At 44.4% G+C, this 18,841-nt stretch overlaps 2 protein-coding genes across 2 annotated transcripts in view; one reads left to right on the forward strand and one right to left on the reverse strand.

Annotated features, from left to right (window-relative positions):
- Positions 1-6,017: 6,017 nt before the first annotated feature.
- Positions 6,018-12,344, forward strand: LOC118423388 (kelch repeat and BTB domain-containing protein 2-like). The gene is made up of 5 exons (XM_035831515.1): positions 6,018-6,204; positions 7,075-7,288; positions 7,556-7,695; positions 8,441-9,013; positions 10,613-12,344. The coding sequence occupies exons 1-5, from the start codon at positions 6,098-6,100 to the stop codon at positions 11,322-11,324; spliced, it is 1,746 nt and encodes a 581-aa protein (XP_035687408.1). The 5' UTR covers positions 6,018-6,097; the 3' UTR covers positions 11,325-12,344.
- Positions 12,345-15,934: 3,590 nt separating this feature from the next.
- LOC118422283 overlaps positions 15,935-18,841 on the reverse strand; it is a 45,068-nt gene continuing 42,161 nt past the window's right edge. Inside the window, exons 16-17 of the mRNA XM_035829802.1 lie at positions 18,721-18,766; positions 15,935-18,425 (exon numbers count right to left, since the gene is read on the reverse strand). Coding sequence (XP_035685695.1) covers positions 18,368-18,425; positions 18,721-18,766 — 104 coding nt within the window. The 3' untranslated portion in view covers positions 15,935-18,367. The remainder of the gene's footprint in view (positions 18,426-18,720; positions 18,767-18,841) is intronic.

The following is an 18,841-nucleotide window of genomic DNA, read 5'->3' on the forward strand; positions in this document are numbered from 1 at the left end:
GAACGCGTGCCGAAACATAGATCAGCGGTCCGCGTGGCCGTAATCGGCAGTGTTTTTGTACCTGCGGGACCGGAAATCGTGTGGCCGTGGCCGCGTTGGACAGGTGGCCGCTAAGCCTATTTCTTAATCATTACGAATCCAAGGGACCGACAAAAAGTGGCCACTATGGGCAGGTGGCCGTTATGCAAAGGTGGCCGCTAATACAGGTTTGACTGTATTGACCCGGCGTGCGTTGATTCGGTAGCGGAATGGACAGACGGTGTTCAGTTCCTTCAGGAAGTTCCGCATCTTCATCCCACTGACATTCCGAACCTCGTACATCTTGGGCACGTCCTTGGTGCTGAGAACAGGGTGGGAGGACTCGGGACACCTGTGAGCCAACAGGGCAGCGCGGAGATATTGGTTGAACACACCCCAGTTGTCGAAGTACTCTGCTATCGGCGAGACTCCTACACTGAGAAAGACAGGCATCATAGCCATGATACTGCACTGTCCGCTGATCATACCGGCTTGTCTGCTGACCCAGTCGGGTCGGTCTGGCTCGTGCCGAAGGTCGTTTATTGCCTGTTTGAACAGTGACATGGCCAGCTGGTCATCAAGTTGTGGTGGTGTTGCTTCTTCGGGAAAACGCCTGGCCCAGTTCATGAACTCAGTGATGATGACAGACTTATTGTTGTCTTTCCTTAAGAGAGGGCGAAGCGTTTCCAGGAGAACGGGATAGTTGATGTAGTCGCTGACGTTACTGGTAAAGATGCGGTCAAACTGAATCTCGACCGGAAGGTGTGCCTGTAGATTGAGACAGTCATCTAGAATCACATGGCAGGACACGCTTCCTTGGTTAAAACGGCAGGCGAACTTTTTCACAACGTCACTGATGTATTGAGAGTACATCTCCAGGAGATCATCCCCAGAACTTTGCGCTTTTACTTCAAGATAGTCCCACTCTGAGAAGGGCATCGCGTCACTATTAATGCCCGCTGCGATCTTTCCCACCTCCTTGGTGATAGCGGGCATGGGTGTCAAGCTAGGGTGATACCGCAAGACTTCGTCGTGAGCAGGGTTCCAGGCGGCCAGGGTGGCGTTGTCACGACAGGCACGTTTCCGTCTTGGGTCTGACTTGGGAAGGAGAAGCCCGGTCTTGAACCAGTCTTCTGCCGTTGCCCGATGACGGGGTGGTATGCCTCGCAGATACAGACCCAGGCCTTCTTTAGCCAGCTCATAGATTAGTCGGAGCTGTTCTCGTGGAGTCGTTTGCGCGGTCTTCTCTCCCGTCAGAAGAGATAACCACAGTTTGAACACTGACCTCATCTGAGAGAACTGCTCCGCCGACATGGTCACCCTACCCCCGCACAGCGTGTTCGTATCGTCAGGCAGTGCTAGGAGCTCCGTCAGACACTCCTGTGCCATTGCAGCCTCTTCCTCCCCGATTTTAACAGAGTACCAAATCTGTGTAAGCTGTTGGGCGACCTTCTCTTCCTCTCCTTTGTATTTCCACAAGATGTACAGGAAAAACACGTTCCTTGCCAAAACCTGTGGATCTTTATCATTGAGAACAAAATGGACGTTCCCGCCAAACGACTGCTTCAGTCCTGCCACAGTCGCCATCACGTTCCGGAGGTTGCCGACACCTGCCAACAGGACCGCCATCTTGTCGGGATACTCACCCTCATTTTGGTCTATCTTAATCAAGTCCTGGGCAGGGGAGTTCCCCCAGTAGTAGGGGAAATCACCCATCTTCTGTATGCCACTGAAGATTCTTCGTAGTTCCGTGGCAACGTTGACAATTTTCTCTTGAGTTTCTTGGCAGGTTGGTTTGTGGTTTCTCCAATCAGCTCTCTGACAGGTTGCATTGCAGTACCAGGTCTTCTCGCAATTGGCACACGTTTTGGTGTCTTCTGCAAACGTCCGGCAAACTGAGCAGGTGTGCTTTACGGTACAATTGGTGCACTCCACCTGTGATGATGTGTAAAAATTCCACAATGATTGTATACGACTTAAAAGAATGAAGTTGGCGAACCTTGTTAGTCACACCAAATATGATATCAGCATACATATAACGTTAAGTGCTTACAGTGTGCCCGAAATGATAGTAAGCATTGCAATGCTGGTGACGCCACGAAGTGATAGAGAGCGAAATTGGAAGAAATGCTGACCTCATGACGAAACTTGTCTCTCTCCTGGCATGCTGAGCTGCAGTACATCGCCAGCTCGCAACGCGCGCACTTAGTCTGGCCCGCGATACCACACCGCCAACATGCCCCCACTCTGCTGTCCATCTGCGGAAATCACAAGAAGCAAGAAATATAGATCAACTCGACTCGTACACAACATTTACGTTACAACGTTATAACGTTGTATTGGCATATTCTGCAAGCAGATGTTTAATACAGTCGGGACGCTAGTAGTAGCCACATTTCTTTCGCCCTCCATCCCTCAGACCAAGAAGGTTATATCTCTCCTTGCTCAGACCAAGGAGGTTAAAAAAATCTTTCTTTAACCTCCTTGCTCAGACGAAAGAAATCGCGGCCACTACATTAGCCCCCGCACATAACCTCTCCTTTGAGAATAGTAATGATCTTTCACGTTTCTTCTAAAAAGCAGTGCCTGCCAACTACTGACGGACACACTTCACACTGCATTTACGGTTGATATGGACCTGACGACTATCTAAACTTGAGACAGATTTGTACTACGGGGCGTGCCTTGGGTATTCACGTTGTCCATGAACTGTGGCGTCGTATCACAATGGCGCCGGCGACTTGTATGACACGGAAGGAATTGTGTTGACAGGCAATTAAGAGACCAATAGCCCACAATATCAATCAATAGATTACAGGTCTACTACTAGATTGTCGCTGCACACATGTTTGATTGGAAATCCCAAGATTAGGGAAGATCATATATGAAATTAGGAGTAACAAGGTCTTCAAAATTCACACTGCACCCTGCAATGTCACCATGTTTACAGTACCCGGGTTCACCATACCGTGCACGCGTGACGCAGATGGCACCTGTGTATGTCTTTTCACTCACCGTCGGACTATTTCTGGGTAAAGTCACTAAAGATGGCCTGTCGCCACAAGGAGCACTTTGTAAAAGTAACCAAGACCCGACTGTGACTGCATACGGGTTCCCACTGCAGGGTTCAAGCAAGAAGGTTAAATCTCCTTGGTTCAAGCAGAAGCCAAAACACCTCCTTTGTTTTGCGTTGCGCAGTTTGTTGGTAAGACGAGTTGATTTGATTATATGCATGACATCCTCTTGGAACCCTGGCATTTCGCCACTACTAGCGTCCCGACAGTCAGCAACAACCTGCAACAACTTTTTTCTGTCGCAATACAGCAAAATTTTGTACAATACATCCACGACTGACCTATTTCTTGTAATAAATCTAACGTTACTGTACAGGTTGCCTTGTGAGAGAGGACAGCAATCGCTGTATTATTTATAAAGCGCGATTAGATCAGGCTAGGTCAGTACTATAATGCACGTCACTATGTAGCTGCATCATGTTGGAGTCACAGTAGCAGAAGAGTCGACCACATCTGGATCTGGATAAATTTTGGGCAACACCTCTCTTGTTTGGTTAAAATGCCCAGGAACTGCAGTTATTCCTGGCTCCTCAGATGTTCAGCCTGTGACTTTCTCCCTGAACTTGGCAAGTTCTGATATTGCGGTTATAGTATATGGTAGTAGGTTAAATTTCTTGAACTGTTCCCGGAAAGTTCAAGTGTCTAGCAAGGGTTTACGGAAAAGGCTGGGCTGTCTACCTGGGCTGTCTACCTGGGCTGGCTATCACGTCAGGCTACTTGGACCTACGAAAGCCCATTGGGACAAAAGCTGTTTAGCAGTAGGGGTTATTTGTGCTCGGCGAAAAAGCTGTGACTGAATGATCTGTGTGTTATTATGTGAATGAGCTGTGTGAAGTGGCAGTGTGTGAAGGAGCTGTTTGTAAAGCAGCTGTGTTTGAAGGAGCTGTGTATGTTAAATAACCCAGAGGTTCTGAGTTTGAATCAGTTGATATGCTACCAATTGTGTGCGCTTGGAAAGGGCTCTTAACACGACTTTCCTCCGGTTTCACTTCGGTAAGGGCCCTCCCTCAGATAGGGCAAAGAACCCACCACACTTACGGAAAAGACTAGGGGTCCTTCCTTCCCAGTGTAAGTGGTTCAAAACCTTAAGTCCTATGGTCACACCTGGGGTATTTGCTGTCGTATTGACCCTGACAGCCACTAATGAACGGCTCCTGGACGCCTTTGACTAACTTGCCACCAGTCTTAAGACTAATCCAATCAGCCCGATAAGTCGTGTTGATAGCCATTCCCAAGGGCACGAGATTGGTGGCATATCAATGCTGTTGTAACATATCATAATATAATATTATGATATAATATTCAATGCCATGCATTTAGGTCCGGTGTGACAGCGATCTCGCCCCCCCGGCGATCTCGCCCCCCGGGGGGCGAGATCACTAGCGTTTTCGCCCCCCTTTAGCGTTTTCGCCCCCCCCCCCCAAGAGCAGCTGGTTACTACATATTACAGGTGCGCTACCTGGTACTATACTGCACCTGGGGAGTAACGTGTATGGTGTGTTACCTGGTACCTTATGGCACCTTATTACCATACCGTAAGATGCCTGTCATACCTCGAAAGTCGATACTATATTGTTCGGTGCAAACATGACATTGAAATGAAAAAGACAATTTTTGCAGCTGAGGTGGCATAAAAACAGTGCTACTGCGAACGTATAAATCAACACCGTCTATGGTACGGAATACGTCAGCTATATGTTTTCAATTTGTCACAGTGTTTTCTTTCTTGTGCTGGAAACATTTCCAAAGCACTAACAAAAAAAAACACACGTTAATAATAGTTTCTCATTATAAACACTATCTACGCGCAAGTTGATATAGCTGTTGCTAAATGCTACACAAACACTGGTTAAGTACCAGTCTTAAGAAACACGGGTAAATGCATCAGTTCCTAAATACTAGAAAAAACAGTCATGTTGGAGGTGAAGATATCCCTTGGCCAGGTGCATATACTAAAATGTGCGTTATTCTAATTAATACCTAATATTTGCATAATTAATAAAGACATTACATAGTTCTTTTGTGGTCACTTCATGGTAGAGACTTCATATTGGAGATATATAGGTTGTTTGAGGACAGGTGAATACAATGAAATACATCTTATGTCAAGACCCAGGTATATGCAATGATGAGAATACAAGGGACCCAACCCTCCTTGTCTGAAACAAGTTCAACTATCTTATTACCATGTAATTACGTTAATATTGATACTATGAATGGATTTATGTATCAAACTCGTGTACTTATATCATTATGAAACTGCATTTTGTGATTTATACCAATCAACTTCTAAAATGTCATGTAAACCCGTTTTTTTTGGGGGGGGGGCGAAATCGCTAAAGGGGGGCGAGGTAGGGGGGCGAGATCACTAGCCGGGGAGGGCGAGATCGCTAGCGATTTCGCCCCGGGGGGGCGAGATCGCTAGTGATTTCGCCCCCGGGGGGGCGAGATCACGGGGGGGCGAGATCGCTGTCACACCGGAATCATTAGGTCCGGACCTGTACCTAAACCTCTGGATTCGAATCCGGACCTGTACCTAAACGTGGGTTTAGGTACGCATCCCTACAACTGATTTGAACCCAGAACCTCTGGGTTATGTAACACACACAATTGCTTCACAGAAAGCCCCTTCACACACCGCTCCTTCAAACACAGCTCCTTCACATACAGCTCCTTCACATACAGCCCATTCACATACAGTTCCTTCACACATAGCTTCTTCATTGAGCACAAACAACCCCTACTGCTAAACAGCATTTGTCCCAATGGGCTTTCATAGGTCCAAGTAGCCTGACGTGATAGCCAGCCCAGGTAGCCATCCCAGGTAGACAGCCCAGGTAGACAACCCAGCCTTTTCCGTAAACCCGTCTAGCAATCCTTGTTTGTTTGCACTACGCTAGACACTATATGGAGCATCAGGTATCAAATTAGGCTAAAGGTCAAAGTTGAAACCGAAACTGTTTTGCGTTCTTGAAGCTTTTGTTTCTCCGCAACCTTTGCTCATTATGAACGTAACACACGACGACTACCCCAAGGCAGTTCTCCATGGCCTGAACAAACTGAGGGAACATGCAGAGCTGACTGACGTGGTTCTGGAGGTGGGAGGGGCAAGGTAACGTTATAACGTTACAGTTCATCAACGGAACCGTGGGGGAGGGTGCATAATTTCAGGGGTTACTTTTTTGATAGCTCCTCAAGTCAAATCTTTGCTCCTATCAAGGAGGTTAAAAAAACCTTTTTAACCTCCTTGCTCCTATCAAGATTTAATACTCCAAACTATTACCTCTAACTAATTTACTCAATGAATGGACTAGCCTGGATGGCACTGACTGTCCAGGATGGTATATTTATAGGCCAAAATGTGCCCAAGAAAATTCTACAACATTCCCGGCCTCCCCTGACCACGATATATAGATGCTGTTGATATCGGGGCAGAAGTCTGTATGTAACTCTAGGGCCCAAATGCCCCCAAGAAAACAGCCCCCCTCTCTTGAGGACTGTACCCTGATAAACCCCACACCATAAAATGTTTATTACATTTATTTTTTGGCGACGCCTCAGGGGCGGAGCCGTTGGTATAGTACTGCGATTGATTCGCCAGGAATTCTAAATATTCCACGCACCTATTCCCTAGGGAATTCGTTTTTGGCTACATTTTGCAGGACCGGCCTTTACATGTAGAAGAGAAGAACTCTAATCTTGTGGCATGGAATAGCCACAAGGTTAGAGCAAGGAGGTTATATCACATATGATATAACCTCCTTGGTTAGTGTTAGTTTGTGCACACTTATGAACTCTATATTACAGTTTTTCAAAGATATTTCATATTTTTAGTTCGGATCGGGGCCTGTCATCTAAGCACTTTCTATATGAATTGGTTTTTAATCACTCATCGCCCAGAAAATTCTGAGTATTTGATAATAATATGTCACTCTGGAAAATGACAACTGCAGAACTGGAACAAAAATATGATCTTTTCTAGTTTCCCCTGCCATCGTGCCGTCCTGGCCTCCTGCAGTCCCTACTTCCGCGGCATGTTCACCAGTGGCTACGCGGAGGCCAAACAGGAGAGGATTAGCATCCAGGATGTCAGTGAGGTAGCCATGGCAACCATCCTGGACTACGCTTACACCGGCTGCCTACAGATGGAGCCAGACCAGGTCCAGGCTGTGATGTCTGCAGCCAGACTGCTACAGGTGAGGATGCTGCTTCTGTGGTAAGGTGTAATGTTACACCATGAGGCAACCTCCTTGATGATGCAGTGTACTGCTTGGAGATTAACATGATTGGTCTTGTGTTTCCCGCCATAGACCGGAAGGTGTAATCTCCAAGCAGATCTTCGGTAGCATAAGATAGTACCAAAAGCTAGAAGTGTGCATCCAATGATTACGTTAGGTGTAGTGGACTGAGGTGCAGAGACAGTTGTCAGTAACTACATATTTTTGTATGTTTGTTACTACCAGGTAGATTTTGTATGCTGTAAGGCAGCAGAATACATGAAGGACCATCTGGACGTGTTCAACTGTGCAGATGTGTTGATGTATGCTGACATGCTGGGGGACTGTGATCTGGTGAAGGCCAGTGAGAGGTACATCGCATCCAGGTCAGTCTGATGGCCAGGTTTTTAGCTCAGATTTTATTATAGGGAGTCCAAATTTATTCGTGAGTCTTGGTAAGTGACTATCGTAGGGGGTCCGGGGGCATCCACCTTCCATGTTGCAGAGTTTTTGAGGATTTTTAAGTTAAAATAGTGCATTCTAAGTTATCCTAAGAGGTAAAAATACTGTTACAGAGGTCATAGTAGAAGACTGTGACCACAGATGACCTGGTAGCATCCCAGGTCGATCAGAATTTCATGCTTGGCAGAGGATTTTCTCCCCAGTGTAAGGGCGTCCAATGCATGCATCAAATTTCTTGTTATTCTAAGAAAAGCAGGTCCAGATGATGCCTTGACGCGTTTCTGGCTAAAGGACTGCTGATGGATGTTGCATTATGAAATAGATTCCTCATCAATATCATCTTTGCAGCATTTGTAGTGTATTACCACAAGGAAGGCTGTCATTGTTCTCCAGTTTTTTGTTTGCTGCTGTTCATTGCACCCACTCCCATCCGCCACCCATCTCTGCATGGTCCTGCTCAATTGTTCTTTTCCAATCCATGTCATAGCTTGTCCCACCTCTTCCTTCTTCCAGTTGGACACCAATTTTAATTGGTCTTAAAAGATTTTAATCTTAAAAGAGCCACTCTTAGCCAGGATATCCTCAAGACATGACCCAACCAGTGCACTGTCTGTTAAGCAATGTCTTTAGAAAAGGCATTCACATTCATTGTGTGCTTTAATTTCTCAGGTTCAACCAGGCAGCGCTACAACCCGCTTTTCTCCAGCTGCCTCTGCCACTTCTCCAATCATTGCTCAAAAGAGATGATCTAATAACTCTGTCAGAAGACAATGTTGTCCAAGCTGCTCTAAGATGGATGAATGTCAATCAAGAAGAGCGCTTGCAGCACCTTCCCACTCTGTGCAGATCATTTCGCCGTTCCTTTGTCAGCTCAAAACAGCTTGCCGAAATTAAAAGTAAGTGCCTGGCAACAGACATCAAGTTGGTTTACAGTGAAAGCTCTGACCAGCGGCTGGGATACGAGCGAACTGAAATGCAAATATTTCTACAAGATGAATCTTTGCGTACGTCCCACCCGCCTGCACCTTGCTATGACCCTTCCACTGGTAAATTGTATGAACTTCATATGCCTGGCAACTTGAACAGCCACTACTCTGTGATATTCACACCTGATGAGGAGCTGTACCTGGCAGGGGGCATTGATTTGACTGATGACGTCGTCATGCAGAAGAAATTTTACCAGTACAACCACCTGTTAAACACCTGGGAGCCACGGTGTGAAATGATTTCACCCAGAGTCTGGTACGTCTTTCTCTTTCAAGCTTCTAGTGATTCCGCTTTCTTAAGAATCAAAGATATGTTCCCTCAGAAGTAACGTAATTTTTTTAAAGACACATCAAAAAGAAAAAAAGGTATTTCTTTCACACATTGAACTGTACTGTTGACGGTATCTTTGTATTGCATACCCGGTAAACCACATAATTGTGTAACACACCAGGTTTTGTGCTGAAGAGTACAAGCTGCATATCCGGACAGAATTGATTTATCCACTCAGACAGGGAAGGACCCCTACTCCTTTCCATAAGTGAGGTGGATTCTTTTACGTGCTCAAGGTGTTGCTCTCCTCAAACACGGGACCTCCATTTAACTTTCTATGCGACATCCCTAAGTGAAGCTAGATACCCATTTACATCTGAGTGAAGCGAGCAAAGTCGTGTATAGTGCCTTTCTCAACGGCACATGGTAGCCATATCAATGAATTTTAACCCATAGACAGAGGGCTCAAAAATGTTGCCGTCGCGCCATATGACCTATGCAATGGATATTGACGTTGTTTTCTTCGACAATGTAGTGAAAACTGACCCAGTTTCTCAAGTAACTTAGTTTTCAATTGAGCAATCCTGCCAAACATTCTTGTCCTGTCAATAGTAACAAAAAGGTTTTAGTGACATCATGTTAATAGCCTCAGGTTTAATTCTTTGGCCACTTTTTTGTACCTATCAAGAGGGATAAACTAAAGGAATTTCTGTGGTATACTGAACCTACATGTAGTCTACACCTACAAATGGAAAGCTTGCTGGATGAAGTGATAGGCTAAGACCCTGTTCACACTCAGAAAAAGAATTCGAATAAAACATTTATCCGAATAAAATTTTTTCTATCCTATCCAAAATTTTGTTCACACTGCTCTTCAGCAATTCGATTAGTGCGCCCTCAGTCTTATCCGAATAAAACATAAGTTGCGTTTCACAGACGTATCGCTACGTCTTGTGGTACTTGGCGGTGAGATTCTTCACTTTATTTCTGCACTGGTCGAGGCATTTCTCAACTCCACGCTCTGCCATTCCTTTGGATATATTTTCATAAATGTCCCTGTTTTTATGGAACTTCCCGAGCTTTTTCTGCATCCCCACCTGCTCCAAGATGGAATTGAGCAGCTTCGTTTTTTCCGTTTTCCACTTGGCAAATGAAGATTTCCCTTTCTTTCCGCTCGTTGTTGTTGGAAGTAAAACATGGCGGAAAATGCTAGCTGAAAAACGAAGCAATCTGGTGTGTGTTTCCCGTCCAATGCGAACGGATGAACACCGGAACTAGCGGAATCCTATCCACTTGCGCGTTCACTCTGCCAAATTGCACGAATCGGGACTCCCTGCAGCGCAGTTCTATCCGCTTCCCCAGTTCTATCCACCTCCCCGAGGTGGATTGCGAAGGATTCATTTTGACGAAATCCAAGTGATTTGGGAGCGTTCACACTGCAGAAACTTATTCGGATCGAGTCGTTTTATTCAGATAACATGTTTTATTCGAATCGTTGGAAGTGTGAACGGGGTCTAAGGGTAGTTCATGTACATGTGTAAGTGTTGGTACTATATAATATTTTCCTGTATCTGTTTTTCCCAGCTGTGGCCTTGTATATCTGAAGGGGTACATCTATGCCATCGGTGGAGATAAGAATAAGGAAACAGCAGAGCGGTACGACCCAAGCTGTGATGAGTGGACGTCTATACCATCCATCCCTCACCCCATACCTACTTATACACGACCTTGTGCTGTGACTCTGCATGACAACATCTATGTGATTGTTAAGGAAGGCTGCTACTGCTTTAGTACCACAGACAACACATGGAACGAGACAGCGGATATACTTGAACCACCATCGCGTGCTCAGGCTGTCACATATCAGGGATGTATTTACTGCATAGACTGTGACAAAGAATGGAGAGATTTTTCTGGCACTGTAGAGAAGTATGACCCTGCAAATGGTGTGTGGAAGCAGACTGGGAATGGCAGGGTTTTTGATTTCACTGGTGCGACCCTGATGAAACTTGGAGGAAGTCTGTACCTGTTTACTGTACCGAAGTCGAACACGATATATGTCCACCAGTACGATCCAGATACAGACTGTTGGATGCTTGTAGAAGACAACAGCAGGCTGGTTCCCCCCTTTAAGTGGTTGGGTACTGGCTATAGGGTAGATTGCCTGATGGCAAGGATGATCCCCAAATGCCTCGGGGATTGGAAGTTAGATGATGGGCCTTCAGCACATAGTGTACCACTAAGGATGTTTCCCTATCTCAGTGAGGATGACCTCTCAGACCAAGAGAGCGATTAAAAGTTAAAGATGCCCATACAGCTGTGCAGATGCTAAGGGGTGGCGCCCATCTCCATTTCAGTAGCCCTTGGGCCACACATTTGTGCAAGCCACTACAGCAGGGGGCTAGTCTGCTGGTAGTGATGTGGGTTTAACTCCCATACTCTTTCCCAACTGATTCTGAGTGCTAATCAGACAAAGCAGCATGTACCAGTTTTAAAGTCTTTGGTATGACTTAGTCGGGGATCTCATAACCTACTGAATGCAAGGTTAACACTCTACCCACTCGACCCTTGCACCGGTGTGAGAGAACAATGTAAGATAACAATGATGAAGACAATTCTGTTCAAGATGGGCAGAGTTGAAGTGATGAAGGAGACACCTGGGATGACTAGACATCTAGAACACCGTGGAAGATGTTTCTAAAACTGACAGAATGAGATCTTGAAACAGTGATAAAGAGGATTTGAAGACACTTTCTCATTGCTATAACCTAACATAAGTTAAACATGAGCTCATACCTTTGCCAAATGATGTTAACATTTTGTTTTAGATCAACAATCATTTACACTGTGCTGCATATGCATATCTGGATAACCAGGACAATTTGATGATGAGGCAGGACAGCCGATGCAATTGAGGAAAGTCAAAGGTTCACCCACATGGTACTTGATTACACAGTATAACTGACTGCCTATCTAAAACGTGACAGAAGTTCCTCGCCTGTTCTTGTAAATGAATATCTCATTCTTTGCAGGTAAGATAGGGCCTTATAAGTTAATGCACACTGTCTTTGGTTTGTAGGATGGGGGTTAGTGTCACTTTAGGGCATGATAATCACATAGATAAACCTGTTGTTCGTGAGCTCTGGTTGCTGTAGTATACTGCAGTCCGCGGTCAGCCGTACGATATGTCTTTTGAACTGAGCTGACTAACGTTATATGTAAATTCACCACCAGGTTTACTTCTTTAATTGAAGCCTTACAATTAGAAAATTTGTAACAAGAATTAAAGCCTATTGATTTATTAAAGGAAACTATTAGTAATTGCTGTGCTTGTATGTTATTGGGTTATGGGAGGGGTTAGATATTTGGTAGAAACTTTGGTTCAACCAAGGTTATACATTCTTACAAATGTAGTTCAACAAGCAAGGGGAGGGACGTGCACCACTCGCAGTAGGCCTTTGCTTCTTTATAGAACGTGTTTCCTTCTTGCGGTGACTGGTCTCTTACCCAGAAGCAGCCCGAAGTGAAGGTGAGTGAATACACGTACACAGGTGCCATCTGCGTCACAATCTGGTGAGCCCAGGTACTGTAAGCACGGTGACATTGTAGGGTGTATTGAATGTGAACAGACTCGCTTGTCTACTCACATTTCAGAAATGATCTCTTCCAATCCTGGGGTTTTCCATCAACGACATGTGTGCATACATGTATGTGTGTGCAGTGACAATCTAGTACACCTGTAATTGATATTGTGGGCTATTGATCTGTTAATTGGCCTGGTTTTAAACTGTAAAAAGCCAACATGTCACACGAGTCGTCGGTGCCATATTTGTGACCCGACACCACAGTTCATGGACTACGTTTACATCCTAGTTCGCGCCTAGTGGCACATAGCTCTAGATACATTCAGGTCCATATCAACTGTACGTACAGGGTTAAAGTGTGGCCGCTGGTGGGTTGTCAGGCACTGCTTTTATAAGGAACGTACCAGATCATTACTATTCCGATCAGCAGTTACGGTCGGGAGATACCTAGTGGTCGCGATTACTTTTCCCTCGTCTTTCGTCTGAGTAAAGAAGGCGGGTAGAAGAAAAGCGGACACTAGTACTACAGTACTAGCGTCCCAACTGGAGAATATGCCATTACAACTGGTAATGATCATATGATCATGAGTTGAGCAATTTTGTCCCCTTCTTGTAATTTCCGCAGATGGACAGCAGAGTGGGGGCATGTTGGCGGTGTGGTAGCGCGGGCCGGACTAAGTGTGCGCGTTGCGAGTTGGCGCTGTACTGCAGCTCAGCATGCCAGGAGAGAGACAAGTTTCGTCATGAGGTCAGCATTTATTCCAATTTCGCCCTCTATCACTTCGTGGCGTCACCAGCCTTGCAATGCTTACGAGCATTTCGGGCACACCGTAACGTGTCAAGCACTTGACGCGTTATAATTTTTTAAGTTATATGTATGCTGATATTGTATTTGGTGTGACCAACAGTGTCTTAAGCACAAGGTGCGCCAACTTCATTCTTTTACTTCATTCTTTTAAGTAATATATAATCATTGGGGAATTTTTACACATCATCACAGGTGGAGTGCACCAATTGTACCGTAAAGCACACCTGCTCAGATTGCCAGAAGGTTACAGAAGACACGAAGATGTGCGCCAATTGCGAGAAGACCTGGTACTGCAATGCAACCTGTCAGAGAGCTGATTGGAGAAGCCACAAACCAACCTGCCAAGAAACCCATGAAAAAACTGTCAACGTTGCCACGAAACTACGAAGAATCTTCAGTGGCACTCAAAAGATGTGTAGTTTCCCCTATTACTGGGGGAAGCGCCCCTGCCCAGGACTTGATTAAAATAGACCAGAATGAGGGTGAGTATCCCGACAAGATGGCGGTCCTGTTGGCAGGTGTCGGCAACCTCCGGAACGTGATGGCGACTGTGGCTGGACTTAAGCAGTCGTTTGGCGGGAGTGTTCATTTTGTCTTGAATGACGTCGACCGACAAGTTTTGGCCAGAAATGTCTTCTTTCTGCACTTCCTGTGGAAATACAAAGGAGAAGAGAAGGTCGCCCGATGGCTGACACAGATTTGGTACTCCGTCAAGATAGGGGAGGAAGAGACTTTGAAGGTGCAGGAGTGTCTGGTGGAACTCCTGGCACTGCCGGACGATACGAACACGCTCTGCGGAGGTAGAGTGACAATGTCGGCCGAGCAGTTTTTAAGCCAGTGTTTGAACTGTGGCTGTCCCTTCTGACCGGAGAAAAGATGGCACAGACGACTCCACAAGAACAGTTTCGACGAACCTACGAGGTGGCTAAAGAAGGCGTGAGTTTGTATCTGCAAAGCATACCACCCCGTCATCGGGCATCAGCAAAGGAGTGGATCAAGACCGGGATCCTCCTTCCCAAGTCAGACCCAAGGCGGAAACGTGCCTGTCGTGACAACGCCACCCTGGCCGCCTGGAACCCTGCTCACGACGAAGTCTTGCGGTGCCTCCCTCGTCGATTGCCTCCTATCGCCAAGCAAGTGGGAAAGATCGCAGCAGGCATCAACGATGACGCAATGCCCTTCTGTGATGAGTGGGACTACCTTGAAGTAAAAGCGCAAAGTTCTGGAGATGATCTTCTGGAGATGTACTCTCACTACATCGGTGATGTTGTGAACAAGTTCGCCTGCCGTTTTAACCAAGGAAGTGTGTCCTGCCTCGTCATTCTAGATAACTGTCTTAATGTACATGCACACCTTCCGGTCGAGATTCGGTTTGACCGCATCTTTACCAGTAACATCAGCGACTACATTAACTACCCCGTTCTCCTGGAAACGCTGCGCCCTCTCTTAAGGAAGGACAACAATAAGTCTGTCATCATCACGGAGTTCATCAACTGGGACATGTGGTTTCCCGAAGAAGCGACAATACCACAGCTTGATATCCAGCTGGTCACATCACTGTTCCAGCAGGCAATACAAGACCTTAAGCACGAGCCAGACCGACCCGACTGGGTCAGCAGACAAGACTTTCTCAGCGAAGGAATCGACTCAATAGCAGAGTACTTCGACAACTGGAATGTGTTCAACCAATATCTCCGCGCTGCCCTGCTGGCTCACAGGTGCCCCGAGTCCTCCCACCCTGTTCTCAGCACCAAGGACGTGCCCAAGATGTCCGAGGTTCGTAACTTCAGTGGGATGAAGATGCGAAACTTCCTGAAGGAACTGAACACCGTCTGTCCCTTCCGCCACAGAGTCAACGTGCGTCGAGTCACCAAAGTTCATGGGCACAAACGGGTGTTGGAGTGGACATTACCAGAGGGTGCCGACTAGCCTCTTGGTTTTGTATCTCCAAAGGGACTGAACATTGTTTTCGTTACCCCATCATCTTCTTCGAGCCCTGTTGGCGGTAATATACACTAGATGTACGTACAAAATCACGCGATGTTAAAGCAGGCGCTACAAAGAAGAGAGTGCATGGTCCTCACCAGAGACTGCTGAACCTTGCGGGGAAGAAGCAGCAATATTAACTCTTGAGGCGAGAGCAAAATTTCCCAGTAAAAGTGCATAGGTCAATGCTTTAAAAGCCTTATGTAAAAAATCGATATAGCATATACATTGTAGGCATCGATAGCCTATCAGAATTAAGTATGGATACAAAACACACCACAACTTACTGCTACCCATAACAGAAAATGCCCAACCAAAATTGTTCAAAGATATGACGAAAAATATAAGTATCTGTTTCATTATGTCGTCTAATTTGAGACGTTGGCTGGTCTGACTTACTTTATTCATTTGCAGTGCATAATTGATATAGAATCCTAAATCTAACTAATACAAATCTAACTAATACAAAAAAATGTAAATCTTCAAAATTCAATCATTTGTGGAGAGATAAGACAACACAACTTTTCTTGACACAAATCTTTACTTCATCAATGGACATAGTAAATCTAGAAGAGATTTTACACAATTTAAGAGTTGTGCCTTGCAATTATAATGATTCGGCACAAAGAACAGGATAACGTTTGAACCAGGAAAAATCATTCACCAACTTTTTAAAAAGACAAATACTTTTCCCATTGTAGTAAAATATGTACTTTCATTGAAATTACAATAATATTTACACCAGATTTAGTTTAAAACGATTGGCACGTTATTTTCAACAACATTACCCGACACCAACAGTACATCTAAAAACACATGTACAAAAACACACTGACATCTAGTAGAGGTCAAGGGTCGTGAGAGGTCATAACCAACCAATGGAACAGCAGAGTTTGAACCGCACCCATTCAAACACAAACCACTAAAAACATAGCCAGCAGTAACGATTAAATCTATGTCCAAAAATAGCAATGTCTTGGCTTGATTGAAATGTACTTACAGAAAGCATTGCAATAGCTTGACACATTGAGAGTAATATTTTTGTGATCTCTGGCCACAATCAACAGCTGGGTAATTAATTATTGTCTGAACGTTAACACTTCCTGTTTGAAGTTACATTTGTATTTAGCATAGCATTGTGAATGTATCTTGAACAAGTTACACCGTCAAATATGTAAACAGTAAGGTTGTAATAACCTGTCACATAGTTTCCATCATGGCACTTCAATGGCCAAATATTTACTGGCTACAAACACTACTGAACAGTTGCTGGTTAGCAAAATTCTTAACACACAACCAACGTTTTTTTACATGACATCATTTCAGCGACCATCTGCCATCATCCTCAGGGCAATACTGACAGGTGTGAAGTAGAACTAGTTGGTGTAATATTCTAGCCTCCACCAGGCCTTCCTAGGGCGTATGGGGATTGTAGAATTTGGTAAAAAGAAAATCAGGAAATTGGCCAGAGGAGTCAATCCTTGCTAAGGTTATAAGCCCAACTCCCTTGGCAAATTCTTCTCCCTATAATATCCAGCAAAGTCAGTCTGGTAGAGACTAGGAAGGTGACAGAGTCGGTATGCAAACAAACATTGGTTGTGTGCAAAGTTAACCTGGTAAAATTATTCTTAATACTGAACAATTACTCTTGAAAGACAATGATTTCATTGAATGTTTAACATATTCATAAAAACTGCAATGATATTAAAAATGTAATCTTTTCTTGACCTGTTCCCTGCTATATACCTATTCCTAAAAACTATTCACATTTGGAGCGAAACTGCTACCTTTGCAGGGACGTTGTTAAACTTATGTAGAGAAATAAAAAGTGGAATGACAGTCTGAGATAAAATATGAAAAATATATCTAAAACATTCTACTGCTAAAAACAATGGTACCTAATGTTGAGAAGTGATTGAATCATGGAATGTACAAAAATGTACCAGAATACCTGGACCTCAATATTTCACAGTATGTGTAACTACCCTACTTGGGCTACACAAGAAATGAGCAGAATTCTAACTGTTACAGAATTCAACATCATTTTCTTTACAGGTAGAATGATTGTGAGGTTTTCTTTTTTTTAATGAGAAGTTGTGAAGTTTTGTAGCCATTCTGTCAAGTCAATGCTGGTCTGCACAACATGTTTCCAAAGTCAAATATATATCAATACCCTCATGAACTATGCTAGAAAATATAATATAGAAGGTATACAAATGTATGTAGCATGCTCTTCAACATGACTGCTGTACAACCAATAACACAATGCCCTAGGAAATTGGAACTTTGAAAATAAATTTTGAATCCTGATTTCCTTTGCTAGATCATGTTCTCTATTAATCTATGTTCAGTTGTCATGGCATTGGCCTTATTCTAAGTAAGTTTTGAGAAGTTCTGAACAGCACACATGGATCAACATGGAATGAACACAGGGACCTGCCAACTGCATTGGATAAGGTTTCCCAGTATAGTGTCAACAACAATAGAATAAAAATATACATTATCATTGTTCTGCACACACAAGAGTGGTCTTGTATAAGGTTATCCCTTGGGGTCCAAATGTTCTTCACACCAGACTTTTAGGTAAAACTTAATGATGACAACTCTACTTGGAAGTACATGCTCCTAGCTGATGCATAAAAGTCTGTTCCAACAGGACTTGGTACAGCATTGTCTGGTTTGTTGACGATGTTCCCAAGACAAAGTGTCATCTAGAAGTCGCTTCAATCTATGTTCTACGATGTTTTCCCTCAAATTGTTTCTGTTGAATTTTTTTGCCCCTGTTTTGCATGCCTATTAAGTACTGGTATGTTTTTCCGTAAGGTAATAAAATGGTACTATTTAAAGTACATACAAAAAGACGGAAAGATGTGAGAGAATGAAGCTGAAGCCACACGTCTGCTTGGAGGTTAGGCTGGAAGGTGTTGGTCTGGAATGTCCTGCCCCTGCTGTTCAAGTTGGTCATCCCCACACCATGATGACTTTGTTGAAACTGACGAACACGCCCTTATTTGGTTTGCTGCAGAACGGAAGACAGAAGAAACGGTCTTCAATATTGTTCTCAGGAAAAGCAAGCACACGCAAATTCATTGTGTAAAAAAAAAACACAAGCACATTTCCTTTCTTGTCTGTCACAGAAGAAAAAGTACATGTAATGAAGAGTTGCTCTACACATGTACATGTGCGATGGCTGACTGTAGTAAAAGAACAAAAGTTACCGATATTGTTTTGCTAATGCCAGGAAGAACAAGTTCAACAACAGCTCTGGGAGCTTAAGGCAATGTGAACAGTTAAGGTAACATAATTACACTTACCACACAAAGAATCTCTGTCCATTGTACACACCATCATGCTTTCCATCTGGAAAAAAACAGATAAATGCGTCAAAAACAAGAAAGTTTAACTTTCTCCCGTTGCTTATCATATAATCTTGTG

This window comes from Branchiostoma floridae, chromosome 9 (genome assembly GCF_000003815.2).
Source record: "Branchiostoma floridae strain S238N-H82 chromosome 9, Bfl_VNyyK, whole genome shotgun sequence".
Classification (NCBI taxonomy): Eukaryota; Metazoa; Chordata; class Leptocardii; order Amphioxiformes; family Branchiostomatidae; genus Branchiostoma; species Branchiostoma floridae.

Bases quoted from the DNA above. Each gene is read 5' to 3' on its own strand.
- LOC118423388 (XM_035831515.1), top strand. From the start codon at position 6,098: ATGAACGTAACACACGACGACTACCCCAAGGCAGTTCTCCATGGCCTG. The intron at 6,205-7,074 runs GTAACGTTATAA...GATCTTTTCTAG, and splicing joins CTGGAGGTGGGAGGGGCAAG to TTTCCCCTGCCATCGTGCCG. The intron at 7,696-8,440 runs GTCAGTCTGATG...TTAATTTCTCAG, and splicing joins GAGAGGTACATCGCATCCAG to GTTCAACCAGGCAGCGCTAC.